We start from the raw sequence: 27,467 nt of genomic DNA, 5'->3' as shown, positions 1-27,467 counted from the left end.
CCGCCTCCATTACTGTCTCCTGTTTCCTGGCCAAGAGCCTACTCGAAAAGAGGCCACTCCCTCCTAACCTGGGAGATTTAAGCTCTTCCCTGCGTCAAGACGTCGGCCTCCCCAAGCCCAAAGACCCGGAAACGGAAGCCAGTTGGATCACGGGAAATGTAGTTTTGATACATTTCCCATGTCCATAGAAATATATACACTTCTAGATGGCATTTTCCCAATTTTCACTTTTACAATTCCCCGTGAGGTCCGGCAAAAAAAAAAGGTTAGTCCTTTTTTCTTCGCTGGACCTGTAAAAATAAACAACTTATAAATTTTTCAGGAAATTTGGGGATAAAAGAAATAGATGAACAAATGGTTAAAATTAGCCGCATTGACAAAAAACCAATTTGGGGGCTGTCCCCCACTGGCACAACTGTGTACAATTTAAAACAATATATACAACTCAATTTCAACTCCCCATAGTTCAATCAACTGCACCCCAAAGTTCAAAGTTTAGTCTTCATGGTACAGTGAAGGCTTTTCTGACATCTTCATGTGTCCTCATCAAACAAGTTCGTCGTCTGGATTTGGGGGAGATGGCAAGATCCTTACCCTGAAATTATTCTCAAAAGAATTTAAACTTTACATTATAGATTACAAAACATACATTTTCTTCTAAGATTCATACAATTCCCCGTGAAATTACTCCTAAAAGAGTTAAATATACATATATTTTCACATTATCGAATTTTAAAAAACTTAACAGATATCCCCGTGAGGTAAATCTTAAACACACCTTTTTTTTTTTAAAAAAAAAAGGTACCTCAGGTCAGCTAAGGATGGCAAAATACAAAGAACAAAATTCAAGAAAAAAGAAGAAAAAATTAACTTGTGAATGAAATGTGCAAAAATCTGGGGAAAATAAACTTAGACCTTTGAATGAAGGTCTAAGTAAAGTGAATTCAGCAGTGTGCAATTTCTCATTCTGGGCCAGGACTTAAGGAAAATGTCTCTCTCTGATATGACTTATCATCAGCTTTTTAGGGAAGTGAGCCAAATAAAATAACCAATCTTAGGTGCTTTCTAGGAATCTAAGTCGAGGGGACCCACGTCCTCTAAAATTTTAGAAAAGACTGGGACTCTAGGACTCAAACCCCAATTTCCAAGCCCTAAAGTATTGGCATAGAACTTCTGCAATTATGCAGATCTTAGTCAGTCAAGTCTCTGACCATGTGCTTTCTTTAGCACTATTAACGGCTTTCATATTCCCTTCTGGAATCAGAGAAGCATTTAAATCACAGTCCTATAGGCTCAGGTATTTGCTGTAGAATCAGAAAAAAGATAAAGGATAAATAATGGTTATATATGTACTTCCAGTACAAGATGAGAAAATGGAAAAATCAATTGCTCTCATAAAAAAATGTTTTAAAAATAAAAAAAAATATATATATATATAGAACTAGAAGGGTTATGTTACCCAAAAATGAGACTTTCTGTGAGAGAAAGTGGGTTTTACAAAATAGCAGATTAACAATGCACATTCAGATAGAGTACCATTATTTCCAATAGCACATTTTAAAACAATAAATAATGATGTTCAAAATCATATACTTGTTACAACTTTTAAATCTTGGCAAATGCTGTTATTGCTTCCATAGCAAAGAATATACAGGAGCTCCTTGACTCTCTGTATTTAAAAAAATCCTGGGTAGGAAATGCTTCTACCCATTTAAGGCAATAATATCTTATAATAAAATATATAAGAGCTTTATCCTTTAAGACAATTCTTAAGGATTTAGAGTAAAAGTTAAAAAGATCTCTTGTAAAATTACAAGGTAATATTCAAAGCATGGAAAACTTTCAAGGTTCTTTGCAATTACCAAGACACAATAAATTTTTAAAGACATGTGCTCTATAAGATGTTCATAGGTGGTACATATAACCGCATTATTTTTGATATAGTAAGCTTTAAGTAAAATAGGAAATATAATAACATCATAAGCAGTAACTTCATTAGCGTAAAATGATTCAGTGCAACAGGAAAATCAATGAAATAAGCAAGATTAATTTACAAAAGTAATTAACAATATACAGTAAGATACAGTCTTTTTAAAACAGAAATAAAGCTCATTCAGTTCCGAGGTTTTAAAAGTTCACCCCTGGTTTCAATTTAAGGTTCTTTTGATTGAGTTCTGCTGAGTTTAAGGGTTTTTTTTTTCCAAGTTCAAAGTTCTGAGCAGTTATGGGGGTGAATATTTCCCCCCTGAGTTCAGTTTTTAATCACAAGCAAGTCTGAATAGGCCATTCCGCCCCATTAAGGGTAAACGATAGGTCCACGTGGTGTCGGGTCTTTGTAGAAAATCCCACTTGTAGAGCTTGTGTGGGTGGGTAAATTAGGTCTTTAGAGAAACACGTGGAAGGCTAGAAATAGGGAAAAAGGGGAATATACTACCCAAATGGTTTGTGGCAGAGCTGAAGCAGTCTCTGGAGGTCGAGATCTCGGCAAGTAAGGACTGGGTTCGCTGTTGGGGCTCGGGGTTCTGGACTCCAGCAGTCAGGATGGGAGATCACAGGCACTGGGACGATGGTGTCGGCTTGTAGTCAGGAGATCAGCAGTAGGAATGGAGGTCAAGTCAGGAGTCAGGAGAGCAGCGGCAGAGACACACTGGCTGGGCTCCGGCATTTTAGTGTAAAGCCAAAAGCCCGAATCGACTGGCCTGACCTCCCTCCCAAGGTGGCTTGGGCTTGACTGGCCGGCTGAGTCCCGCCGGAGGCAAAAACATGCTCTTGCTTTCAGCAAAAGCATGGCAAGGAAAGTCAATTTCCTTTTTTAAAAAAGTGCTCAAAAGAGCTGAGCCAGATGGCCAAAAAGCAGGCATGGCTATAGTTAGGCTATCTGGAAGATTTAGAGTTCGAATTTCGACCTTCTGGTTCGCCAAATTATAAATATTAAAAATGATAAAGGCTCGTATAAATATATATATTAGTATTTTAATTAAAGCCATGTTTATAGATATAATCATTAGACCACGCACTTGTAAGCATTCAAAACTGCCACCTCCATTACTGTCTCCTGTTTCCTGGCCAAGAGCCTACTCGAAAAGAGGCCACTCCCTCCTAACCCGGGAAATTTAAGCTCTTCCCTGCGTCAAGATCTTTCCAAGCCCAAAGACCCGGAAACGGAAGCCAGTTGGATCACGGGAAATGTAGTTTTGATACATTTCCCATGTCCATAGAAATATATACACTTCTAGATGGCATTTTCCCAATTTTCACTTTTACAGCAGCTGAGAAGGTATATTCCTTTTTGTACCTATTTATTTTTCTCCACATATCAATTAAATCTAATTTTTATGAATTTGGGTGCTATGCCACTTGGAGCATAAATATTGAGCAGTGTTATTTCCTCATTGTTTATACTGCTTTAATCAGGATGTAATGACCTTTCCTGTCTTTTTTAATCATATCTTTTTTTACTTTGGCTTTGTCAGAGATCATAATAGCCACTCCTGCCTTCTTTTTCTCATTTGACGCCCAAAAGATTTTGCTCAAACCCTGAACCTTAAACTTGTGTATGTCCACCCGCCTCATATGTGTTTCTTGTAGACAACATATGGTGGGATTTTGGTTTCTAATCCACTCTGCTATTTGCTTCCGTTTTATGAGTGAGTTCATCCCATTCACATTCAGAGTTATAATCATCAGTTGTGCATTTGCTGACATTTTCAAATCCTCCCCCATTCCTACCGCTTTTTCCTTATACTTTTTTCCTTTTAAACCAGTGGTTTGCTATTGAGCCGCTATCCCTTATCCCCTCCCTTGATTAACTTCCCTTTCTACCCCCTCCCTTATTTTTCCCCCTCTTTTTGTTTTTAAAGGCCTTATGAATTCCCTCCCCCTTCTCCCCTCCCTTTTTTTGTCCTCCCCACTCCTCTGCTCCCCTTGGTTTATCCCTTCTAACTTTCTCAGAAGGGTTAGATAAGAGTTTTATGTCCCAATGGATAGTATAGCTACTCTTCCCTCTCTGGGTTGATTACACTGAGAGTAATGTTTGATTATTACCTCTTAATGCTCTCTTCCTCTCCTTCTTATAATAGTATTTGTCCCCTCTCCCTCCCATGCCCTCTTTGTGTGTAATAGAATATCCTATTTTCTTATTCACTCGAGTTTCTCTTAGTGTCCCCTGCTATTCACCCCCTCTTTCCCATCCCCCATGCCATCTTAGATTATTTAGTGTTCCACCCTCACCCTGTGAATTATTCTTCTTATTACTATAATAGTGAATATTATAATAGTGAATAGAGTTCACTACAGAGAATTATACATAACATTTCTCTACATAGGAATACAGATAATTAGATCTCACTGAGGCCCTTAAAAAGGCAAATTTAAAAATTATAAGTTTTTTTTCTTTCCCCTCTGTATCTTATTTTATGTTTCTCTCGATTTTTGTGGTTGGATATCAAACTTTCCATTTAGCCCTGGTCGTTTCTGTGCAAATACCTGGAATTCTTCAATTTTGTTGAATGCCCATACTTTCCCCTGGAAATATATAGTCAATTTTGATGGGTAGTTGATCCGTGGATGCAGGCCCAGCTCTCTTGCCTTTCTGAATATTGTATTCCACGCCTTGCGGTCTTTTAGCGTGGAGGCTGCCAGATCCTGTGTGATCCTGATTGGTGCTCCTTGATATTTGAATTGTTTCTTTCTGGCTTCTTGTAATATTTTTTCTTTTGCTTGGAAACTCTTGAATTTTGCAATTATATTTCTGGGTGTTTTCTTTTCTGGATCGAATGTCGCAGGTGTTCTATGAATCCTTTCAATGTCTATATTGCCCTCTTGTTGTAGGACTTCAGGGCAATTTTGCTGGATTATTTCTGTTAGTATGGAGTCCAGGTTTCTATTAATTTCTGGTTTTTCTGGAAGACCAATTATTCTCAAATTGTCTCTTCTAGACTGGTTTTCTTGGTCTGTCACTCTCTCGTTGAGATATTTCATGTTTCCTTCTATTTTTTCAGTCTTTTGACTTTGTTTTATTTGTTCTTGTTGTCTTGAGAGATCATTAACTTCCAGTTGCTCAATTCTAGCCTTTAGGGATTGGTTTTCGGCTATAATCTTTTGGTTTTCGGCTATAATCTTCTGGTATTCCTTTTCAATCTGGTCATTTCTGTTGTTCAATTTGCTTATCATTTCATTTGGTTTCTGAGCCTCACTTTCCAATTGCAAGATTCTACCTTTTAAACTGTTATTTTCTTGCCAGATCTCTTCCATTTTCCCCAAAATCTCAGTTTTGAACTCTTCCATAGCTTGTGAGGATTTTTCCTTATTTGAGGAGGGTCTGGATCCTTGTTTGTTCTCCTCCTCTGTTTGCTCGGTTGTCTGGATTTTCTCTGTGTAAAAGTTTTCGAGTGTTAAAGACTTCTTTTTCTTGTTGTTAATCTTTCTCTTCTGAGCTTCCTGAGACTGGGTAGCTATAGTTAGCCCAGCAGCTTCTCAGGTTTATCCTTGCGCTCAGGGTCTGTCCATGGTCTTTTGGCTCCTGAGGTCTGAGTTCTGGTTTTTTCCAAGGTCAAGCCCCCTGGTGGACCCCCTTGCTTGATCCTCTGCTGGAGGTTTCTTTACAAGTCTCAGGGAGCTGCTTCCACGGTCGTATACCCTTCTGCAGTGGTTCCCCACTCAGGGTTTCAGAGCTTTAGCTTGTGGCTGTGTCTGCCTCCACCCACGCCTCCACTCGTGCCTGCGCTCTCAGCCTGCGCTTTGCGCCCAGCGTCCACTCCCGGCATCCTGCTCCCGAGCTCAAATTCCGTAAGCGCTCGCTAGCTTCCTGGGGTCCTAAATCTTGCTGCTCTCAGGAACAGGCCCCGGAGCCACCAATGACTCAATGGGTGCCCCAAACTTGCTCCACCTCTTCCTAGCTGGCTTCGGCGCTATAGGTGTTGTGTGTGGTGGGGGTGGGGGTGAGTTGGTTGCTCAGCCCGCGATTTAGTGAGAGCTGTTTCACCCATTTATAGCATGGAAATGCCTCGATTCCACGTACCTTCCACACTGTGCCCTGTTGTGGGGTTCCTCCGTTCGTCTGGACTTGTTTTTATGTCCCCTTGAGGAGTTTTGTGTGTTTTGGTCAGGAGAGGTTAAGAGCTGCTTCTTACTCTGCCGCCATCTTAACCCGGAACCTCCTTAATAAATGCTTTTTAATTAATTGCAGTCATAGATGGGAGTTAAAGAAGAGAAATAGAAGTGAATTTGTTCTGTTTAGATGATCCCAAGAGAATAAAAAGGAGGCAGAAGGGGGAGAAATTTATTATTTCTTAGGAGGAAGGAATAGGAGTAGAGAAATGCCCAAGAACCACATGAACTTCTTGTCAAAATCAGATGAAGGATTGTTGAAAACACACACACACATACACATACACATAAACAGTTCAATAGGGAAAGAGAATGAGAGAGGGAGTTTTAAGATTAGGGTCTGGGTAAAAGAAAAGGAGTATGAAGAAACACATCATTTCAATTAAAGATCATTAGTGTTGATCATATCCCTTTTCTTTGCAAAAGATGGGGGGGGCAGGCAAAATGATGAAAAAAGTGAGAGAATATAATGAATGGGGAAAAGTGTGTTCTGTATACTTATAATTATAAATATGAATGGTTTTGGAAAGCAGAATCTAGTTAATGTATTGTTTATTTAAGAAACACACTTGAAACAAGAGGGTTCACACATTGAGTTAAATTAAGTTACTCAAGGAGAATTTATTATGCCTCATGTGAACCCTCAATAGGAGAGGTAGTAATTATGATCTCAGAGAGGGCAACAGTAGAAATAGGCATAGTTAAAAGCTATAAACAGAAACCACATTATGCTTTAAAGAAAACCCATGTAATGAAATAGTATCAGAACTTAATATGTAATATTTTGAATAACATAACATCTATATACTTAAAGGAAATTAATTGAATTGCTGTGAGAAGATAGCAAAACTATAATAGTTGAGGGGGCAGCTGGGTAGCTCAGTGGATTGAAAGTCAGGCCTAGAGACAGGAGGTCCTAGGTTCAAATCCGGCCTCAGACACTTCCCAGCTGTTGACCCTAGGCAAGTCACTTGACCCCCATTGTCCACCCTTACAACTCTTCCACCTAGGAGCCAATACACAGAAGTTAAGGGTTTAAAAAAAAAACAAAACTATAATAGTTGAGTACCTTAATGTGCCTCATCAGACTTAAGCATATATAACAAAAAGATTAAGAAGAATAAAAGTTTAAAATAGATATGACAGCACTTTGGTGATTACTGAATGTAAACAATCATAATGATAATAATATCTAGCATTTATATAGCACCTTTATTTTTGTAAAGCACTTTATCCTGTGAGGGGGGAAGTGAAGGGAGGAAGGGAGGAAGGTAGGATGGAATGGGAGAAAGGAGAGAGGAAGGTAGAGGAAGGGAAAGGAAGGTAGAGGTCCCCAGCTCTGGAAATTGATTAGAGCCCTTCAGGGGCTCAAATAAATGATCAGAGAGCAACTTTAGGGTTTTGAAGAGCTAGGTTTTATTTTAATTAGAAAGGGGAAGGTCTAGGGAAAACTAGGAGGTAGGAAGAAAGGGGAAAAGGCGCCAAGAGAGAAATCAGGGTCTAAGGATAGAGAGCACTCCAGGGTAGAGAGAGCTCCCAGGATCCAGAGAGCAGAGCTTCCAGTATAGAGAGAAAAAAACTTTCTCTTTTATACTTTCCCTGACACTTCCCACAAAGGAAGTGGGAGGTGTCAGGTAATTCCAAATGACACAATCCTTACAACAATCTGGGAAGTAAGTGCTATTCTGCCCCTTCCCTCCCCCATTTTACAGATAAGGAAATTGAGGCAGACAGGTTAATTTACATAGCTAGTAAATGTCTGAGGTAGGGTTTAAATTCAGATCTTCTTGACTTCAAGTTTAATACTATATACTAAATGCTCTAAGGCATATAACTTTATAAACAAGTACAGAAAAAAACAAATACTAGACAATGTAACAAATAGTATAATTTGAGTTCTTTGAAGAACAGATTCAAATTTACAGATTTATTCAGTCCTAAAGAATTGATATAACAATGAACAAACACATCATAGAAGCAGTAGATATTTCATCGAAGAAAATGAGAACTAACAGACAATATCAAAACTTTTTAGACAAACCCAAAGCAGTCCTTAGGGGAAATTTCATACCTCTAAATTAGAGAGAAAGAACAGATCAGTGAATCAAGTATATACCTAAGAAACCTTGAAAAAGCAAAAATTCAAACGACCCATAACTAATCACCAAAATCTGAAAATAAATGAATAGATTAACCAACCTGAGGGCGATTCCACCCCGCCCAAACTAGTCCACAGAATTGCTAAAACAAAACTAGAGGCTAGATTTTTGAAAACAAACAAACAAACAAAAAAAAAACCCAAACAAATAAAATCAACAAACCATTAACTAGTTTAATTTCAAAAAGAGAGGAGAAAGCCAGGCTGTCAAACTGAAATGTCAAAATGAAAACATAATACATAGAAAAAGTAAAAAAGAAACATAAGAACATAATTACTCTTTTGCCCAATTATATGCCAACAAAATTGATAAATATTTACAAAAATATGAAATACTCAGATTAGTGTAAAAGAAATAGATAATTTAAAGTAACTCAATCTAAGAAAAGGAAATTGAACAAGACATAAGTAACTCCCAAAGGAAAAAAATTCCAGGACGAGATGGATTAACATTTTTTAAAATTAAATTAAAATTTTTCCTAATTACATGTAAAAACATGTTTCCAGTTTTTTAAAACCCTTACCATCTGTCTTAGAAACAATACTATGTATTGGTTCCAAGGCAGAAGAGTGGTCAGGGCTAGGCAATGGAGATTAAGTGACTTGTTCAGGATCACATAACTAGGAAGTGTCTGAGGCCAGATTTGAATCTCAGACCTCCTGTCACTAGACCTGACTCTTAATACACTGAGTGACCCAGCTGCCCTCCAGTTTCCAATTTTGTAAAAAAAAGACTTTTGAGTCTTGAATTCCACCTTTCCCCTCCAAGATGGTAAGCAATCTCATGTATATTTTTACATGTTATGTAAAACATTTTCCCAACAATTAAGGTAACTCATGGCATATTAAAAGGAAAATCTTAATAGCAGTGTTGGCTTTCTTTTGTTTTGTTTTACCCTTTTTATTCCCTTTCGTAAATCTTGGTATTTGGTCCTAAGAGGGGGCAGGCATCTACACTCTTGTTTCTCAAAGATATTTTGGCCTAACATAAACTTAACTATTTAAAGAACTAATTTTGAATTTATTTTGACTCTGTGATGCTGAGTAGGAAGATGAAGTTTGCACAGATTTTTCCCTGAAGTTATGTCTTGCAATATCCTTAGCACAGCTTGATGATGATGCTTTTTTGAGCTTCTCTGTCATGCACTTGTTACCTTCTGTCTCCTATGAAAATAAACGAAACTATGATTCCCCTCCCCCCCCAAAAAAAACAAAACATTTTCCCATATTAGCGCTTTTGTGGAAAGAAACAAAAAAATTAAGAAAGTGAAAAAAATTTGCTTTGGTCTAGATTTATACTCCATCTACTTATCTGTTTAATCAAAGACTGAAAACTGAGTTTGAAAAGTTCTTGGATGAACCAGAACAATGTTGACAGTGGTCGAATTGGCAAAGGAAACTTCATCATTTCCTGTAGATAGGGTCTTCCAGGGTCTTAGTGGAATTTTAAATAATAGTGATGATTATGGACATACTGATCATAATGGAAAAGCTTCCAGCATTTCTCCCCATAATGTGGCTCCTGGTTTTTATTCTTAGGGATACATTGCCATATCTGAAAATTTGTCACATTCTATATCTTTTTCCCTATCATTTCTTTATTAAGAAGGGGGAAGTATTTGAGGCAATTTATTCTTGGTTGTAAGCCTTTGTCTTTTGCTTTTAGGAATATTATATTCTAAGGTTTTCTCACCTTTTTTGTAAATACTACTAAAGCATGTGTTCCTGACTTGTTCAGTTGTACTTCATTCTGTTTGCTTGCAGTGCTTTTTGTTTTTTGAGTTTTTTTGACTTGCTTGTTTTAGGTTTTGGCTATGATATTCTTGGGAGTTTTTATTTTGAAGGTTTTTTTTTCCCCAAAGTGACATATTCATTATCTTATTTTCCCCCCCTACTTTGTCCTCTGTTTCTGGTAAATCTGTAATTTTCATTTTTAATTTCTTGAAATATGTTTTCCAGGCTTTTAAAACTTGATTGTGGTTTTCAGGGAGTCCAGTGATTCTTACATGTTTTCTTCCTATTTTCCGGGTCATGTTGTTTTTTGTAGTAAATTCCTTAAATTTTTCAGAGAAAGTACACAGAACCATCTTATGTCTATCAAATTAATCTCTAAACAAATCTGACATAATGCCTTTAAATGAAATCTGGAGCAACATAACCCATAAAGCCTGAAGTCCTGGGTCATAGTCTCAGGGTGAGGGAGAGTCCTTGCACATACCTGCCATAGTATGTTGCTTTGCGATCCACTTCTGCTATAGTGTAATAGATCTTTTGTGCCAGCCTTTTAAGTTGTTTGGGGTTGAAAAATTAAAGAAATAAGAAAACAGTAGAGGTGCAAAAACATGTGGTGAGCTCCAAGGAAGGCATTGGAATTTGCTTTCTTTTTTTTTTAAGCAGCTTTTAAAATTTTACTGTGGTTACACTATTATTATTATATTATGTGGTTAAAATAATATTAAATACAATATGTAATTACTTTTGTATTCTTTTTTTTATTTTTAGAAATTTTTCCCATGGTTACATGATTCATGTTCTTACTCTCCCCTCCCCCAGTCCAACTTCCCCACCCTCTATAGCCGATACACATTTCCACTGGTTTTTACATGTGTCATTGATCAAGACCTATTTCCATATTATTGATAATTGCACTGGGGTGGTCTTTTAGAGTCTACATCCCAGATCATATCCGCATCAACCCATGTGTTCAAGCAGTTGTTTTTCTTCTATCATAGTTCTTCCTCTGAACGTGGATAGTATTCTTTTCCGTAGATTACTCAGAATTGTGCTGGGTCATTGTGTTGCTGCCAGTACAGAAGTCCATTACGTTCTGTTGTACCACAGTGTATCAGTCTCTGTGTACAATGTTCTTCTGGCTCTGCTCCTTTCACTCTGCATCAATTCCTGGAGGTCATTCCAGTTCACATAGAATTCCTCCAGTTTATTATTCCTTGAGCACAGGAGTATTCCATCACCAGCAGATACTACAGTTTGTTCAGCCTTTCCACAATTGAAGGGCATCCCCTCGTTTTCCAGTTTTTTGCCACTACAAAGAGTGTGGCAATATTTTTGTACATGTCTTTTTCCTTATGATTTCTTTGGGGTATAAACCCAGGATTGATGTGGCTGAATCAGTCTTTTAAAGCCCTTTGGGCATAGTTCCAAATTGCCATCCAAAATGGTTGGATCAATTCACAACTCCACCAGCAATGCATTAATGTCCCAATTTTGCCACATCCCCTCCAACATTCATTACTCTCCCCTGCTATCATTTTAGCCAATCTGCTAGGTGTGAGGTGGTACCTCAGAGTTGTTTTGATTTACATTTCTCTAATTATAAGAGATTTAGAACACTTTATGTGTTTATTGATAGTTTTGATATCTTTATCTGAAAATTACCTATTCATGTTCCTTGCCCACTTATCAATTGGGGAATGGCTTGATTTTTTTGTACAATTGATTTAGCTCCTTGTATATTTGAGTAATTAGACCTTTGTCAGAGTTTTTTGTTATAAAGATTTTTTCCCAATTTGTTGATTCCCTTCTAATTTTGGTTGCATTGGTTTTGTTTGTGCAAAACCTTTTTAATTTAATGTAATCAAAATTATTTATTTTACATTTTGTAATTTTCTCTAACTCTTGCTTGGTTTTAAAATCATTCCTTTCCCATAGATCTGATAAGTATACTATCTTTATTTTTTAACCCTTAACTTCTGTGCATTGGCTCCTAAGTGGAAGAGTGGTAAGGGTGGGCAATGGGGTTCAAGTGACTTGCCCAGGGTCACACAGCTGGGAAGTGTCTGAGGCCAGATTTGAACCTAGGACCTCCAGTCTCTAGGCCTGACTCTCAATCCACTGAGCTAACCAGCTGCTCCCCCATAAGTATACTATTCTGTGTTCACCTTATTTACTTATAGTTTTCTTCTTTATATTCAAGACATTCACCCATTCTGAATTTATCTTGGTGAAGGGTATGAGATGTTGATCTAAACCTCATCTCTCCCATATTTTTTTCCAATTTTCCCAGCAGTTTTTGTCAAATAGTGGATTTTTGTCCCCAAAGCTGGGCTCTTTAGCATAGACTGACTTACTGAAGTCACTTACCTCAAGTCTATTCCACTGATCCTCCCTTTTGTCTCTTAGCCAGTACCATATTGTTTTGATGACTGATGCTTTATAGTACAGTTTAAGATCTGGTACTGTTAGGCCACCTTCCTTCACTTTTTTTCATTATTTCCCTTGATATTCTTGATCTTTTGTTCTTCCAAATGAACTTTGTTATAGTTTTTTCTAATTCAGTAAAAATGTTTCTTGGTACTTTGATAGGTATGGCACTAAATAAATAAATTAATTTGGGTAGAAGGGTCATTTTAATTATGAGCAATCAATGTTTTTCCAATTGTTTAGATCTAGTTTTAATTGTTTGGAAAGGGTTTTGTAGTTGTGTTCGTATAATTCCTTTTTGTTTTGTTTTGTAGATAGATTCCTAAGTATTTTGTATTGTCTAGGGCAGTGATGGGCAAACTTTTTAAAGAGGGGTGCCAAAGGAAAGGAAATGCTCCTCTTTCAGTTTGTTTCTAAGGCAACTCTTTCAAAGTTTCATTGTATTGTATCCTACTCATTGTATTCATCAGATTAGGAATAAAGTCACGAAACCGGGTAGAACATTTCACATATCTGGCCCGCAAGCCATAGTTTGCCCGTCACTGGTCTAGGGTGATTCTAAATGGCATTTCTCTTTCTAACTCTTGCTGCTGAGATGTGTTGGAAATATATAGAAATGCTGATGATTTATGTACATTTATTTTGTATCTTGCAACTTTGCTAAAGTTGTTGATTGTTTCCACTAGCTTTTTAGTTGATTCTCTAGGATTTTTTAAGTAGACTATCATATCATCTGTAAAGAGTGATAGCTTAGTCTCCTCATTGCTTATTTTAATACCTTCAATTTCTTTTTCTTCCCTAATTGCTATTGTTAGTGTTTCTAGTATAATGTTAAATAATAGAGGTGATAATGGGCATCCTTGTTTCACACCTAATCTTATTGGGAAGGCTTCTAATTTATCCTTATTGCATATGATGCTTGTTGATGGTTTTAGATATATCCTGTTTATTATTGTTAGGAAAGGACCTTCTATTCATACACTTTTTAGTGTTTTCAGTAGGAATGGCTGTTATGTTTTGTCAAAGGCTTTTTCAGCATCTATTGAGATAATCATGTGGTTTTTGTTAACTTGTTGATATGGTCAATTATGTGGATGGTTTTCCTAATACTGAAGCATCCTTGCATTCCTGGTATAAATCCCACCTGATCATAATGAATAACCCTCATAATCACTTGCTGGAGTTTTTTTGCTAGTATCCTATTTAAGATTTTTGCATCTATGTTCATTAAATAGATTGGTCTGTAGTTTTTTTCTCTATTTTTTTATCTTTTGGGATCAGTACCATATTTGTGTCATAAAAGGAATTTGGTAGAACTCTTTCTTTGCTTATTATGTCAAATAATTTGTATAGTATTGGGATTAGTTGCTCTTTGAATGTGATAGAATTCACTTGTGAATCCATCAGGCCCTGGTGATTTTTTCTTAGGGAGTTCTTTGATGGCTTGTTCAATGACTTTTTCTGATATGGGATTATTTTAGGTATTCTATTTCTTCTACTGTTAATTTATGTTTTTGTAAATATTCATCCATATCACTAGATTGCTATATTTATTGCCATATAATTGGGCAAAATAGTTTTTAATGATTGCCTTAATTTCCTCTTCATTAGAGGTGAGGTCTCCCTTTTCATCTTTGATACTGTTAATTTGGTTTTCTTCTTTCCTTTTTTTATTAGATTGATCAATTTTATTTGTCAATTTTATTTGTCTTTTCAAAGTACCAGCTTCTGGTCTTATTTATTAATTCAATAGTTCTTTTACTTTCAATTTTGTTAATTTCTCCTTTAATTTTTATGATCTCTAATTTAGTTTTTACCTGGCGATTTTTAATTTGTTCACTTTCTAGTTTTTTGATTTGCATGCCCAATTCCTTGATTTTTGCCCTCCCTAATTTGTTAATATATACACTCAAAGATATAAATTTCCCCCTGAGTACTGCCTTAGCTTCATCCCATATATTTTGGTAGGATGTCTTATCATTGTCATTCTCTTCTATGAAATTGTTAATTGTTTCTATGATTTTTTTCTTTAAATGATTTTGGAGAATCATATTATTTAGTTTGCAATTAATTTTTGATTTGCCTATCCATATATCCTTACTAAGTATTAATTTTATTGCATTATGATCTGAAAAGGTTGCATTTATTATTTCTGCTCTTTTGCATTTGTTTGTCATGTTTCTATGCCCTAGTACATGGTCAATCTTTGTGAATGTACCATGTGCTGCTGAAAAAAAAAAGTGCATTCCTTTTTGTCTCTATTTATTTTTCTCTACATATCTATTAACTCTAATTTTTCTAGGATTTCATTCACCTCTCTTACCTCTTTCTTATTTATTTTTTGGTTTGATTTATCTAGATCTGATAGGGGAAGGTTCAGATCTCTTACTAGTATTGTTTTACTATTTCCTCCTTGAGCTCTGCCAGTTTCTCCTTTAGAAATTTAGATGCTATACCTTTTGGTGTATACATGTTGGGTACTACTATTTCTTCATTGTTTATACTGCCTTTTATCAGAATGTAATTACCTTCCCTATCTCTTTTAACCAGATCTCTATTTACTTTGGCTTTGTCAGATACATTGGTACTTTCTTAAAAATAATTTTCAATTTTTTTAATTGTCCTGATGTGTCAACATGGAATCTAGGGTTATGAGGAAAATTAAGAGCCAAAAAAGCCAAAATACTAGAAACCCCAAATTTGTAGCCTAGTAAGATCCCTGAAGGGAATCTCTTGTGACTTTTGTCTCCAGAAGCTTCTCCCACTGTAACACACCCTCCTTTCGAGGATCAAACTCAGAACCTTCTGCTTATGAGACTGAGACACTGTGCTAAAGAGTCACTTGGCTTGGGCTTGGCCCTACCTGACAGGGAGTGTCATTTACCTTAGGGTCCTTTATTCATTCTGAGACTGCTAGACTGAGATTCCCTTCAGGGTGGATTCTCATAAGAACAGGGAACAAGTACAAGCTTTGGGGTCTCCAACTTATAAGTAAGTGTTGATGTGGAATCTAGAAGCCCCCAAACTTGTAGCCTGGAAAGATTTAATGAACCCCAGTTTACTTAGCTAGTCCTAAAACTTGGGTTCGTCAGATCTTACTAGGCTACAAGTTTGGAGTTTCTAGATTCCAAGTTGTTAGATGTTAACAGAATGTAATCAGAGCCTGGTACCAAGTACTCAGCTTGCCACTAAATAATTTTTTTCAATCAGTGATTTTCTTTTTTATTGTTGTGGCTTGGAGTCATTGAGTTCTATGTGGCCTCTTCTAATTTTCAGGGAATCTGAAATTTTCTGCCTTCTTTTCTGAACTCTTTTTCCCTTTTTTTCTCCAGAGTTCTTATTTTTAAATTTTGTGATTAATTTTATGTAGTTATTTTTTTTTAGTCAGTTTTTTTTTCTTTGAGGCTCTGCTTGTACTTAGGGTTTTATGCTCTTTATTTTGGATTTACTTCCTTGGATGTCTTTTGACCCATATTTTTATATAAAGTTTAGTATTATTTTCTGTTTACATATCTATAGTGTCTCAATTCCTTATTAGAGACTTTGTGACTCGGCTAGGCTCTTTCCCTCCAACCCACCTTTTGGATTGGGTGTATAGACTCTATTTAGATCTGGACTCCTGACACTGTTTTCCATCTCCTTATGTTGTTTCTATACTTAGAGCACTCTTTACACCAGCTAGCTATCGTCCTGTATCTCTTCCCTTTTCATGGTTAACTCTTGAAAAAACTGTTTATAATCAGTGCCTCTATTTCCTCTCCTCATACTGTCTTCTAAACTCTTTGCAGACTGATCATTTAACTGAAATTGTTCTCTTCAAAGTTAACCAAATCTAATGGCCCTGCACTCCCAATATTTAACCTCTGCAGCTTTTGAAAAACTATTACCTTCTTCTCTCTAGGTTTCTGTGACACTATTCTATCCTGGTTCTACTACTTGTCTGACCAGTCCTCAATCTTTTTGTTGGATCCAGGCCACATCCACAAACTATGGGTATCCCTAACGTTCTGTCCTGGATCCTCTTCTCTTGTCTCTCTATACTAAGGGTTGGCATACTACTTGTATAAACCAAGAGTAGTTTTTACATTTTTCAATAAAGTTTTATTGTATTTAAGAATGTAAAAAACTTATCTTGGCTCACAGATTTTGATCTTCAGGTAGTTTGCTGACCCCTACATATTTCTGTTGGTGATCTTAGAAGTTGCCATGATCTCATTAATTACTTCGATGCAAATGATTTATTCTGTCCTTCTTAGTCTTCACCAGTTGCCTATTGGACATTTTGAATTAGCTGAACTATCAGATATCTTAAACTCAACATGTCCAAAACTGCCCCTTCTATCCCTCTGTTTCAGAACATCCCTGTTACTTTCAGGGGTACCACCATCTTTCCAGTTTACCTAGGCTCATTCCCTAGGTGTCATCCTCAACTTCTGCTTTCTTAGAGATTATTACTACCCATCTGAACTCTCTGCTTCTAGTTCACTTCTGAATTTAATTGATTACCACTTCACAACTATTTTACAAAAAAAGGAATTTTGCTAAAAGCAAAATGAAGGATAATTTATTTGAGGGAAGATGTTAAAAATTCCTGAATTTTTATAAAGCATTTTAAAATTGCTTCATCTCTTTTCCTGTGATGTTTATCTCATCTCCTTTTTTCCTTCTTGGCTATCATTTTCTCAGGGCAACTCTACCATTGTAAAACAATAACCTTCCTAAGTTATCCTCTATAATTAAAAAAAAAAAGCCTACAAGGGAAAAGAATGAGAAGCAATTTATTTTTTGTCTCATCTGTTTAAGTTTTTAATTAAACTATTACAAATTCTATACATTCTGTTGTCTTGACTTTTGTTAAATATCTTTTTTTATCGAGTATAATAAAGTAATTATTTTTGTAGGTTCAGCAGCAAGTTCACCCCAATCTCTCAGCAAAAGAAGATTCTCTCTATTATATTGAAGAGTTGATCCTTCAACTGCTAAATAAATTATGCATTGCACAGCCAAGGACAGTTCAGGATGTAGAGGTAAGAAGAGATAAGTTAATTTTATTTCAAAAGATGTATTGGGTTATTTACCTTAGAATTCATGATAACAAACGTACCATGCCATTATTACTCAAAAAATTAAGCTTGTGTAAACTCAAACTTTTAAAAACACCCATTACAAATTAGGGCAGTGCTTATTTTAAAGTAATTGTTTTGGCTCTCAGTTCAAAGGAAATTAAAACAGAAGTATTTGCTAGTATCAGTTTGGCTTTGAAAAAGAATACATTAGACTATGTTATTTGTTACTTTTCCTTCATTTGTTCTAAAATTAGGAGGGTGCTTTTAATTAAAACAACAACAACAACAACAAGCAGAAGTTCTTCTTTAGCTAGAAGGGTTTTTAAGGATTTATAAAATTGAGTCATTTATTTGCCAAGTCTGTTTTTGCAATTAAATTAGAATCTGTAAAAAGGGGTTTGAAGGAGTAACAATAGTTTTTACCTCTGGTTAGTTGTTTTCAAGATGTTATTTTTCAATTTGTTAAAAGTTTAGAGAGTAATGTCTTAAAATATATTAAATTATTTTTATATGTTTATAAAAATTTATTTGTTCAAAGCATAATGTTAATTGAGAAAGTACTATATCTTTCTGTTTTTTCAAAGGCATCTCACCACCAGCTATCCTAAATCTACCCCTAAAAATGACTTAGGCAATCATTCTACCTAGTGTCTATTGTGAGGAATATTAATAAATGAGTCTTTAAGGAGATTTAGCAGGCAGGGCTGGAGAATTCTAAATGGAATGGGGAAGCAGGAAGTGTTGCTTCTTTTTCTGAGATGGACTCCATGGTGGTTGGGGACAAGTTGTAACTGACCCCTGGGAGACCTCAGAGGAAGTGGAGTTTGTATCCTGATATCCTGATATCCAGAGGGAGGAAAGTCATTTTGCCTGTGGGAAGTTAGGTAGAGACTATAAGCCCAACCTGAGTTGCTGGTTAACTTAGGTTAGTTTAGCTCCCTGACTTACCCAACTGAAGGAGTACTGGCTGAAGACCTGGGAAAGCTGTATCATCACTGAATTTTGACAGGATTCAGCAGTGAGGATCCCACTTTTATTCCTGATCTCCATTGTTCCCTGCCCTGCTATAGTTTTAGCTTAGTGTAGATAAGTCCATTCCCTGACCTGGTAGAATAGAATCCCCTTTTCTCTTCTTCAGACTATAATTTTTTTAAATTATTTGTTTATAAACCTTCTTGTTATTTACCTGCTGGTTTCACAGACTCTCTGGCTAGGTGGAGCAGTGTGACAGGTAAGGCCCAACAGTCACTCCTGTCAACTGCCATTTCTCAAACTGCCAAACTCAGTTTCCCCAACTTATTTGGTCCCAGTCCATTCCTGTCTCCTACTCACCCTTCTGAACCCAGATAAAATATAAGTGAACCCCAGATTTTACCATAAGATATCCCATATATCCCCCCATTATTGAATCTCTATTTATTATGCCTTTAAGATTAGCAAGAGAGACTTATTTTTTTCTAATATGAATGGAAGCTTTTACATTAGAAACTTTGCTATAAAATTATCTGGTATGTCATTTCATATCTATATGTGAGACACCTTTTTCCTCTTGTGTTACCATCTTGCTTGTTATTGCTGAAGATATGTGTTCAGAACTTTCTCTCTTAAAGAATTCTTGTCATACCTGCCTCAAAATCCTTTTCCATAGAGGTTATAGTTACTATCTCTAAGACACAGGGAAACTTGAAGAGTAAAGTTTAGTAGTCATTTTATGAGAGAATGCTGTCATAGCTGTAAAGAAACTAAGAAGAGAGAATTAATGGAAATAGTTTGAGAGATAATGAGAAGACAGTAGATGAGGAAAATTTTTTCTTAGAAAATTTATTTTAATTTTTGTTTTTTAAGAAAGTATAAAAGCTAATTATAATGAGGTACAGTGAACCTCTAAGAGATGGATAACAAAATTATGTTCCGAAAATGACTGAAAATAAGCTGGAGAAGCTGGTGGAATCTTTTTTTTTTTTTTTTAAATTAAACTACTGACCTTTATCTTATGATAAGCAGAGACAGCATGGCATAGTGGTAGAAAGCTGGCCATGGAGCCAGACTTGGGTTCAAGTCTCATCTCTGAAAGTATTGCCTGTTGTGACCCAGGTCACTCAACCTCTCAGTGCTGTAGGCAGCTCTTGGAGGTGCCAACTTGAATTGGTAGAGGGAATTTTCTCACCAGAGAATTCTTTAAATCAGTGAAATTATAGGTCAGTTTCCTATCCCTTCCTTGTATAGAGAATGAAAATGACTCTCATGAAGAGACTTTTTAAGGTATTATGATTTAAATGGTATGGGACTATTTTTCCTAAAGCAAATCCCAAGTTATAGTTATTTTTGAGGTTTCTTAGGCTAGATGTTGCCATACCTAGTTGGGATTAAGTATGGGAGGTGTTGAAATTTTTGTAATTAATGAGAATATATCCAAAGAAATCTTTAGGTTACCTTACTATAGGAATTAGACAAATAGCAAGCTGAAAAGTGACTGACATACAAGTTAGGTGTTGCAACCTCAGACCTGCTATGTCTGAGAATATTGTCCTTATCTTGCTATGTTCCTGCAGAAAGTACAAGTCTATTAAAAAAAATCTTTTAGAAAGGCTCAGGAAATAATGAGTATCCTTTGTAAGGGTTAAGGATAATGTTAAAGTTGAATTTTTTGTTTTAGTTTTGTATTTATGAGTGTCTCTGTGAAAACTTAAGTACAAATGTATTTTTATAATGTGAATAGGAGCGTGTTCAAAAGACTTTTCCTCATCCAATTGACAAGTGGGCTATTGCTGATGCCCAATCTGCCATAGAAAAACGAAAACGAAGGACCCCTCTCTTGTTACCTGTGGATAAAATTCATCCCTTATTGAAGGTATGTAAGATAAAATTAAAAGGCATGTCTTTATTACAGATAACCTTTTATTTATATACATGTTGTATGTTTTAAAATCATTTTCTTAACCAATGCATAGAAGCATTACTCATAATAATGCTTAATATTTGATCATTCAGTCAACTTTCTTAAGGTATGTACCTACATATACATAGTTATACAGTGTGTTCCAAAAGGCTTAGTGCAGTTTTAAGCTATTAAAGCTTTTGATTTTTGATATTCTTTGTATTTGTAGAGCAATGCTATAAATCCATACTCTTGAGACATTTTTTGGAAGCTTCCATTCCTTATTATGTTTCATGAAAGAATATTTGCAGAAAGAAATGTTACTCCAAGGCAGAGGGTAGTTGTATATAGGATGTATGTACCACCATTATTTATTATACTTATGCTTTAGTCATGGGTTGGATTTTTTAGTATTAAGTCCATTTATAACAGCAGCAAATTGACTAAGACCTTAAATGCCTGCCAAATTATTTTATCTTTTTTCAAAGTTCTCTTCTTCCATGTAACTTTTCCAGACTTCCTTAACTTATTCTTGTCATTCTAATATCTAACATCTTTTTCATCCTATATATTTCCCCACATTACTTCAATTTAGATTAGTCTTTTTGTAGTTGTAGCTATTTTGTTATACATTCATATATTTTCATTACTTGGTGGTTGTTTTCTTTTTTAAATAAAGTTTTCCTGTCTTCTCTGTTTTATAGTAAGTTCCTTAATAACTAGGACTAAATATTTCTCTTACTAACTCCTCATGACACTTGATATAATCTTTTCTATATGTAGTAGATGCCCAGAATTATTGACTCATATTATTCCTTTTAAAAATAATTCTCGGTTGCTTCATGTACCCTGCTTTTAGATCCAACCTGCAATTCAAGACTTCAGTAATTCTTTAAAGCTGGTGTTGAGTCATTATGACGTATTTTAGGAATGTTCTTTTTCTTTGATACAGGATTTTAGAAATATATTTTTTGTGTCCTATATGTTTGTTTTGATAACTTCAATAAAATGTTAATTGTATCCATTTTAAGTCAAGATATCGCTTTAACATTTTTTTAATGAATATTATGTGAAATTCTTTTGTATCATACCAGGGCTTCTGATCCTTTTCTTCAAAAATAAGCTTAAAACAATTATTAAAAGCCGAAATGCTGCATTTTGACTCTATGACCTTATATCAAATTGGAAGTTGTTGATGAGTTTCTATAATTCTTAGACAGCAATATGTATTAACTAAAGCTAATGCTTTAAAAATTAAATTAAAGCTAATGGTTTCTGGATTGAAATTGGTAACACCTAGAGAAATACAGTTCAGGGCTTTTTCTAATCACAATGGATTGCCAGGCTAGTTTATCATTAAAGGGTGGTAGAGTTATGTCAACCAACTTCTCTGGAACAAAGGACAAATGAGAGTCTTTGTTTTGCATTACACGTCTGTGGGAAACATATTCATTCATCATTTGGTCACTTTATATTGTTTAGGTTTTAGAATTAATTTCAGCATTCTTCAGTTTCAAAGGCCACATTATTTTGGATGGTAAATTCATAAAAAGTTCTTAATAGGGTCAGCATTTAAATAATGATTTTAATTAATTTGTTACTTAGGAGAATGTTGTTTTAAAAAATTAACAATTGCATCCTTTTCCCCCCCCCCATCATTTTCCCTATACAGGAAGTTTTAGGGTATAAAGTAGATTATCATGTCTCTCTTTATATTGTGGCTGTATTGGAGTATATCTCAGCTGATATTTTGAAATTGGCTGGTAATTATGTTTTTAATATCAGACATTATGAAATATCCCAGCAGGACATTAAAGTATCAATGTGCGCAGATAAGGTAAGAAGAACGAACAATTCTTTAAATTTATTTGTAGCATAATCATCATTTCTTTTAATAAATAGTAGTATATTTTGTATTTAAATAAAAATTTTAAGATTTACAAAGCACTTCCTTTATAATAATTTTGTGAGGTAGAAGGTACTCATGATTTTGTCCTCATTTTACTTCTGAGGAGACTATGACTCAGAAAGATGAACTGACTTGCCCAGGGTCACACAGCTTTCTATTTAACATTTTGATTTCCTTTAATTTTTAAATTATTGATTTTGCAGTTATTCTGGAAATCTTTTTATCAGTTGATGTTGGAATATAGGCTGCATTTTGTGGGTGATTATTTCAAGTTTTTACTTTATATCAGGTTGGGAAACCTTTTTCTTTTCAGGGGTCCATATAAGTCCATGGATGTTTTGGGGGGTTTGTTTTGTTTTGTTTTGTTTTTTGCAATGGGGAAGGGAGGCAACAGGTAGAGAAACAGATTTTTATTAATTGAAAAAGGTTAAATTAAAAAAAAGAAAAAATAAAGTGCATACAATTTTAAATTTAATTTAGTTTCTTTTGTTTTGAATCAATGAGCTAATAAATTAAAAGTTCTACTCACTTGTTTTAGAAAAGAAAAAGAGCAAGGAAAATGAAGCTATTTAAGTATAATGACATTTTAAAAGATAAAAGGTAAAAGAGAGAGAAGAGAAAAGGAACAGGATATAAATGTAGAAGGACAGAACAGAAGAGCTAAAGTTGGCAGGTCCAGCCCTCAGGGAGCCATAGGCAACTAGTACAGGTAAACTTCTATTGTTGGACCTTGTAGCTTACCAGGTTTGTGGGCACCACAGAATAAGTTTTATTGCCCTTTGAAAAACTAGGACTATGAGATCAAGAGCTTTTAGAGATAAAAGAGTTCTCTGAGTCCAACTTCTTCATTTTAAAAATGTTTAACTGAGGCCCAAGGAGTGTGAGTGATTTGTCAAAGGTTTTAAGGGTATGAAGTAGTGGAGTCTGTTTTAAAGATCTAGTGGAAAGGAAACTCTCTGAGGCCCATCATTTTTTAAATTAGGATACTGAATCCAAGGAGGGTTAAGAGACTTGCCCAAGGCCATATAGGGTTACATATAGGGTATCATAGGGTAAGAATTGTCAAATCAAGATTTTTTTCAGGTCTCTGATTCCAATTCTAGTGCCCTTTCCTACTATACAATCTTTCTTCCTTCCTCATTTCCAGGAAAGCTTGTTTTCTTTTCAAAATTCAAACTTTTATTTTTTAAGATAAATTTTTATTCATTTCATTTCTTTTTATATCACTTACACTTCACCATGGAACCTTCCTTCACCTTCACAAAGTGCCATTTCTCATAACAAAGAATAAAACATAGAGGAAAAAACCAGTTCAACAAACTAACCAACACATTGAAAAAGTCTGATATTAAATAGATAGTTCCTCAGTCATAGTCCCCTATCACTTCAAAGAAGAAAGAGTAGTATACTGACATTGGTGTGATTTCTAAGATGATTATTATATCTTTTCTTTGGGTTCAAGTTTGCCCATTATGATTTTATAACATTCAGTTTTTTTTTTTTTTTTTTTTAATTTTTTTTTTTAATTTTAAACCCTTTAACTTCTGTGTATTGACTTATAGGTGGAAGATTGGTAAGGGTGGGCAGTGGGGGTCAAGTGACTTGCCCAGGGTCACACAGCTGGGAAGTGTCTGAGGCCGGATTTGAACCTAGGACCTCCTGTCTCTAGGCCTGGCTCTCAATCCACTGAGCTACCCAGCTGCCCATAACATTCAGTTTTGATTGTTTTATTATAGTTATTTCCATTCACATTATTGTATATATTGTGGATATTGTTTTACTGGTTCTGCTTACTATAATTTATATCAGTTGCTATAGGTTTTTCTATATTTGTCATATTCATTTAATTAATGTACCATAAACTATTTTGTCATTTCCTAGTTGATGGGCATCCACTTTGTTGCAGTTTAGTTCTTATTTTTAATGTTTTAAAAAGTTAAGTTTTACTTTCCCATCAGATTTTGTTTTTCTGTGTCTATGAGGAAATAACCTAGGTTTAAGAAATTTAATTCCAATCCTTAAGTGTTATAATGGTGAAAACCAGGGAAGTTGACTTAGATATTAAATGTGGGCTCAGTGGGGTGGATAGGAGACAGGAAGGGACAATGGGTAAGACTTTATTAGCCAGGGAACCAGGTTTAACTATAAGGGGGAGTGACCATTGACAGAAATGGCAGTTAAGCCTAACTGTCACTCTGCCCCACCCAGCCTGGAATAGCTTCAGATTATTACATACACACAATGAGGACTTTAAATTACTAAAAACCACACAGGGAAACAGTTTAATTATAATATGAGGGGATTGGAAAGGGGGTTAGGTAAAACTATGACTAACAACCCAGGACTGGAGTCAAAAGGGGTAAGATCCCTAGCCAACCTGGCTTCTGCCAGGTTTTGATAGCTTGGCTAAGGGCCTCAGGAAGAGGGCTTGAACTTGGGGTCTCACAACTATCCCAGAGATGTTTTCAGGATGCCAGGAACTAACTCCTCCATAGCTGATGATCCAAAGTAACCAGATAGGGAGTGACTGCAAGCTGTCCACTGGATCACAGGCCACTTCCCTACTCAGTGTTGACTTGCAGGATTGAGGTCTTCTGCCTTTTCAGCCTTCACCACTCTCCAAGATCCCAGGAAATCAGGGTACAACTCCACTAGCTCTGAGGTCTCCCAGAGTCAGTTACAGCTTGTTCCAACCACCATGGAGTCCTTCTCAGAGAGCAAGGCCCACTTCCTGCTTCCCCATTCCATTTGGAATTCTCTAGCCCTTCCTCTTAGGTCTCCTACATAATAACTAATAATCCTCCTCACTACAGTGTGTTGGAAGAGAATTTCTCTCTCCATTATGTCACTTTGTTTAATGTTATCTCTCAGTGAACTGGAGGTCAAAGACCATTGAGTAAATTCAAATATAGATAAGCCCTTAGAGAAAGGAAGTTGAACCAAGGAATCAAAGATAGGAAACTGATTCCACAGGCAAATTAAGAAACTATGGTTGGTTTGTGAGATGTGATATGTGAGAGCTAGTGGGTGGAGACCAGGTGGTCTTTGGGGGTCTTCTGATTGGAGTGAGGAGGCTGGAGGAACCATTGTCAAAGTTAGCCACAGGCCCATCATGTTGGCCAATAAATAGATTAGTAAGCTAAGTATCTCTCTACCTCTTTCCTAATTTTCCCTCTCTTTACTTTTACTACTTTGATTTAATAAAATTATTAAGCTACTAGCAGCCTCATAATTTTAATTATTATAGATGTAGTCTGAAAGTTCCTTTGAAATATAAAACTTTTCTGATTTCTGATTATTCTTTTAATGCCTAGGGCAACCTCATCCTATAAAGATTATACTTCCATGCTGCATGAAATTAATCTGAGCACTGAGGTTCCTATCTTTTTGCTTCCATAGTTTGTCCAGATCCATATAGTAATCTTAATGTTCAGTAGTTTGAGAAATAATAGTGACTTACCCTTTGTCTTTGCTGTTTTGATCTTTTAGAAGTGATATCATTAACACCTTATCAGTAAATTTTAAAAGAGATCCTTATATTCATTAAAATAGAAATGAAAATTGGCTTTGAAGTTATAGTCAAGTGATATGAATAGGCAGTTTTCAGAGGAAAAAAATCCAGACTATCTAATAGACTGACTAATAGCCGAAAAATGCTCTGATTCACTAATAAATAGAGAAATGCAAATTTAAGATGACTCTTAAGGTACCACCTGCCTATCAAATTGGCAAAATTGACAAAAAATGGAAAATGTGTGGGAAAAAAGCCAGAAGGACTTTGTGAAGACAGGTACATTAAGGTATTGTTGGTGGACCTGATCTAGCCTTTTTGGAAAGAAAGAAAACAGATCCCCTTCTACCTTTTCAGCCTTTTTGCACTTTACTTTCTTCCTTCATGGTTCTCTATATTCCAGCAACACTGACTTACTTGCACTTCCTTGATCATGACATATGTGTCTCTCATCTCCATGCCTTTGCACCAGCTGTCTCGAATGCCTGTAATACCTTCCTATTATGCTTACTGTTTTAGCTTCCCTCACTTCCTTCAAGACTTAAGAGGTTCTTCCCAGTCTCCTCACATACCCCCAACTCCTAATATCTTCCTCTTTTAGAGTACCTTCCATCTACTCTATATATATCTTGTTTGCAGGTTGTCTCTCCAATTAGAATATAAGTTCCTTGAAGGCAAGAACTGTTTTTGCCTTTATTTGTATCCGTAGAACTTAGCACAGTGCTCACCAAAGTGCTTAATAAATGCTTATTTTGTGTGTGTGTGTGTGTGTGTGTGTGTGTGTGTGTGTGTGTGTGTGTGTATACTTGGCAGAAAACAGGGAATTCCATAAGAGTTTTTGAGTAGAAAAAGACTGACTTTTATTACAAAGATTATTCTGTCAGCAGTATTTAAGGGATGGATTGAAGAAGGGGAGACAGTATACAGTTATCTTGCCAGAGTAAAAGCTTAATAAATCTTTGTTGAATTGAAAGAGTTGAGGCAGGGAGACTTGGGAAGAGGATTTTGCAATAGTCTTGGCTTATGAATTTGACTCTTTATTTTCTCATAACTGTTAACTTAAATAACAGGACATTCCTATTGTTTGTTCATATGATAATTACAAAGAGCATTGAATTAATTTAAACCAAATCAGCAATAGATATTTTAAAAATACTGTTTCATATTTCACAGGTTTTAATGGACATGTTTGATCAGGATGATATTGGTTTGGTTTCACTTTGTGAAGATGAACCCTTTTCTTCAGGTGAACTAAATTACTATGACCTTGTCAGAACTGAAATCGCAGAAGAAAGACAATATCTACGGGAATTAAATCTTATAATAAAAGTATTTCGAGAGGCTTTCCTTTCAAACAAAAAACTGTTTGCACCTTCGGTAAGTACCATGCATAGGTTTAGGATATTCTTTATCTCAAAATGTGTTAAAAAGGCTAAGAATAATTAAATTATATATATGTATATATATATATATATTTATAATATATAATATTATAATATATAAATACCTGTATTATTATATAATTATAAATTATAAAATAAATGAAATAAATGAAAATAATTTTAAGATTCATGTGAATAGAACAAAAATACATTATATAAACATTTCTAGGAAAGAAAGCAGATAATTTCAGTTGCTCAAGTCATCAGCTTTATCAGCATCTATAAAGATTTGAT

At 35.4% G+C, this 27,467-nt stretch overlaps 1 protein-coding gene across 1 annotated transcript in view; it reads left to right on the top strand.

Annotated features, from left to right (window-relative positions):
- Positions 1 to 27,467, top strand: part of SOS2 (SOS Ras/Rho guanine nucleotide exchange factor 2) — a 174,248-nt gene that overhangs the window by 41,542 nt on the left and 105,239 nt on the right. The window contains exons 2-5 of the mRNA XM_044659954.1: positions 17,329 to 17,454; positions 20,213 to 20,344; positions 22,044 to 22,208; positions 26,965 to 27,168. Of these exons, the coding sequence (XP_044515889.1) occupies positions 17,329 to 17,454; positions 20,213 to 20,344; positions 22,044 to 22,208; positions 26,965 to 27,168 (627 nt within the window). The remainder of the gene's footprint in view (positions 1 to 17,328; positions 17,455 to 20,212; positions 20,345 to 22,043; positions 22,209 to 26,964; positions 27,169 to 27,467) is intronic.

The sequence above is a fragment of the Gracilinanus agilis genome, chromosome 2 (assembly GCF_016433145.1).
Source record: "Gracilinanus agilis isolate LMUSP501 chromosome 2, AgileGrace, whole genome shotgun sequence".
Classification (NCBI taxonomy): Eukaryota; Metazoa; Chordata; class Mammalia; order Didelphimorphia; family Didelphidae; genus Gracilinanus; species Gracilinanus agilis.
The sequence above is the reverse complement of the archived record's forward strand: the minus strand, read 5'-3'. Positions and strand labels throughout refer to the sequence as shown.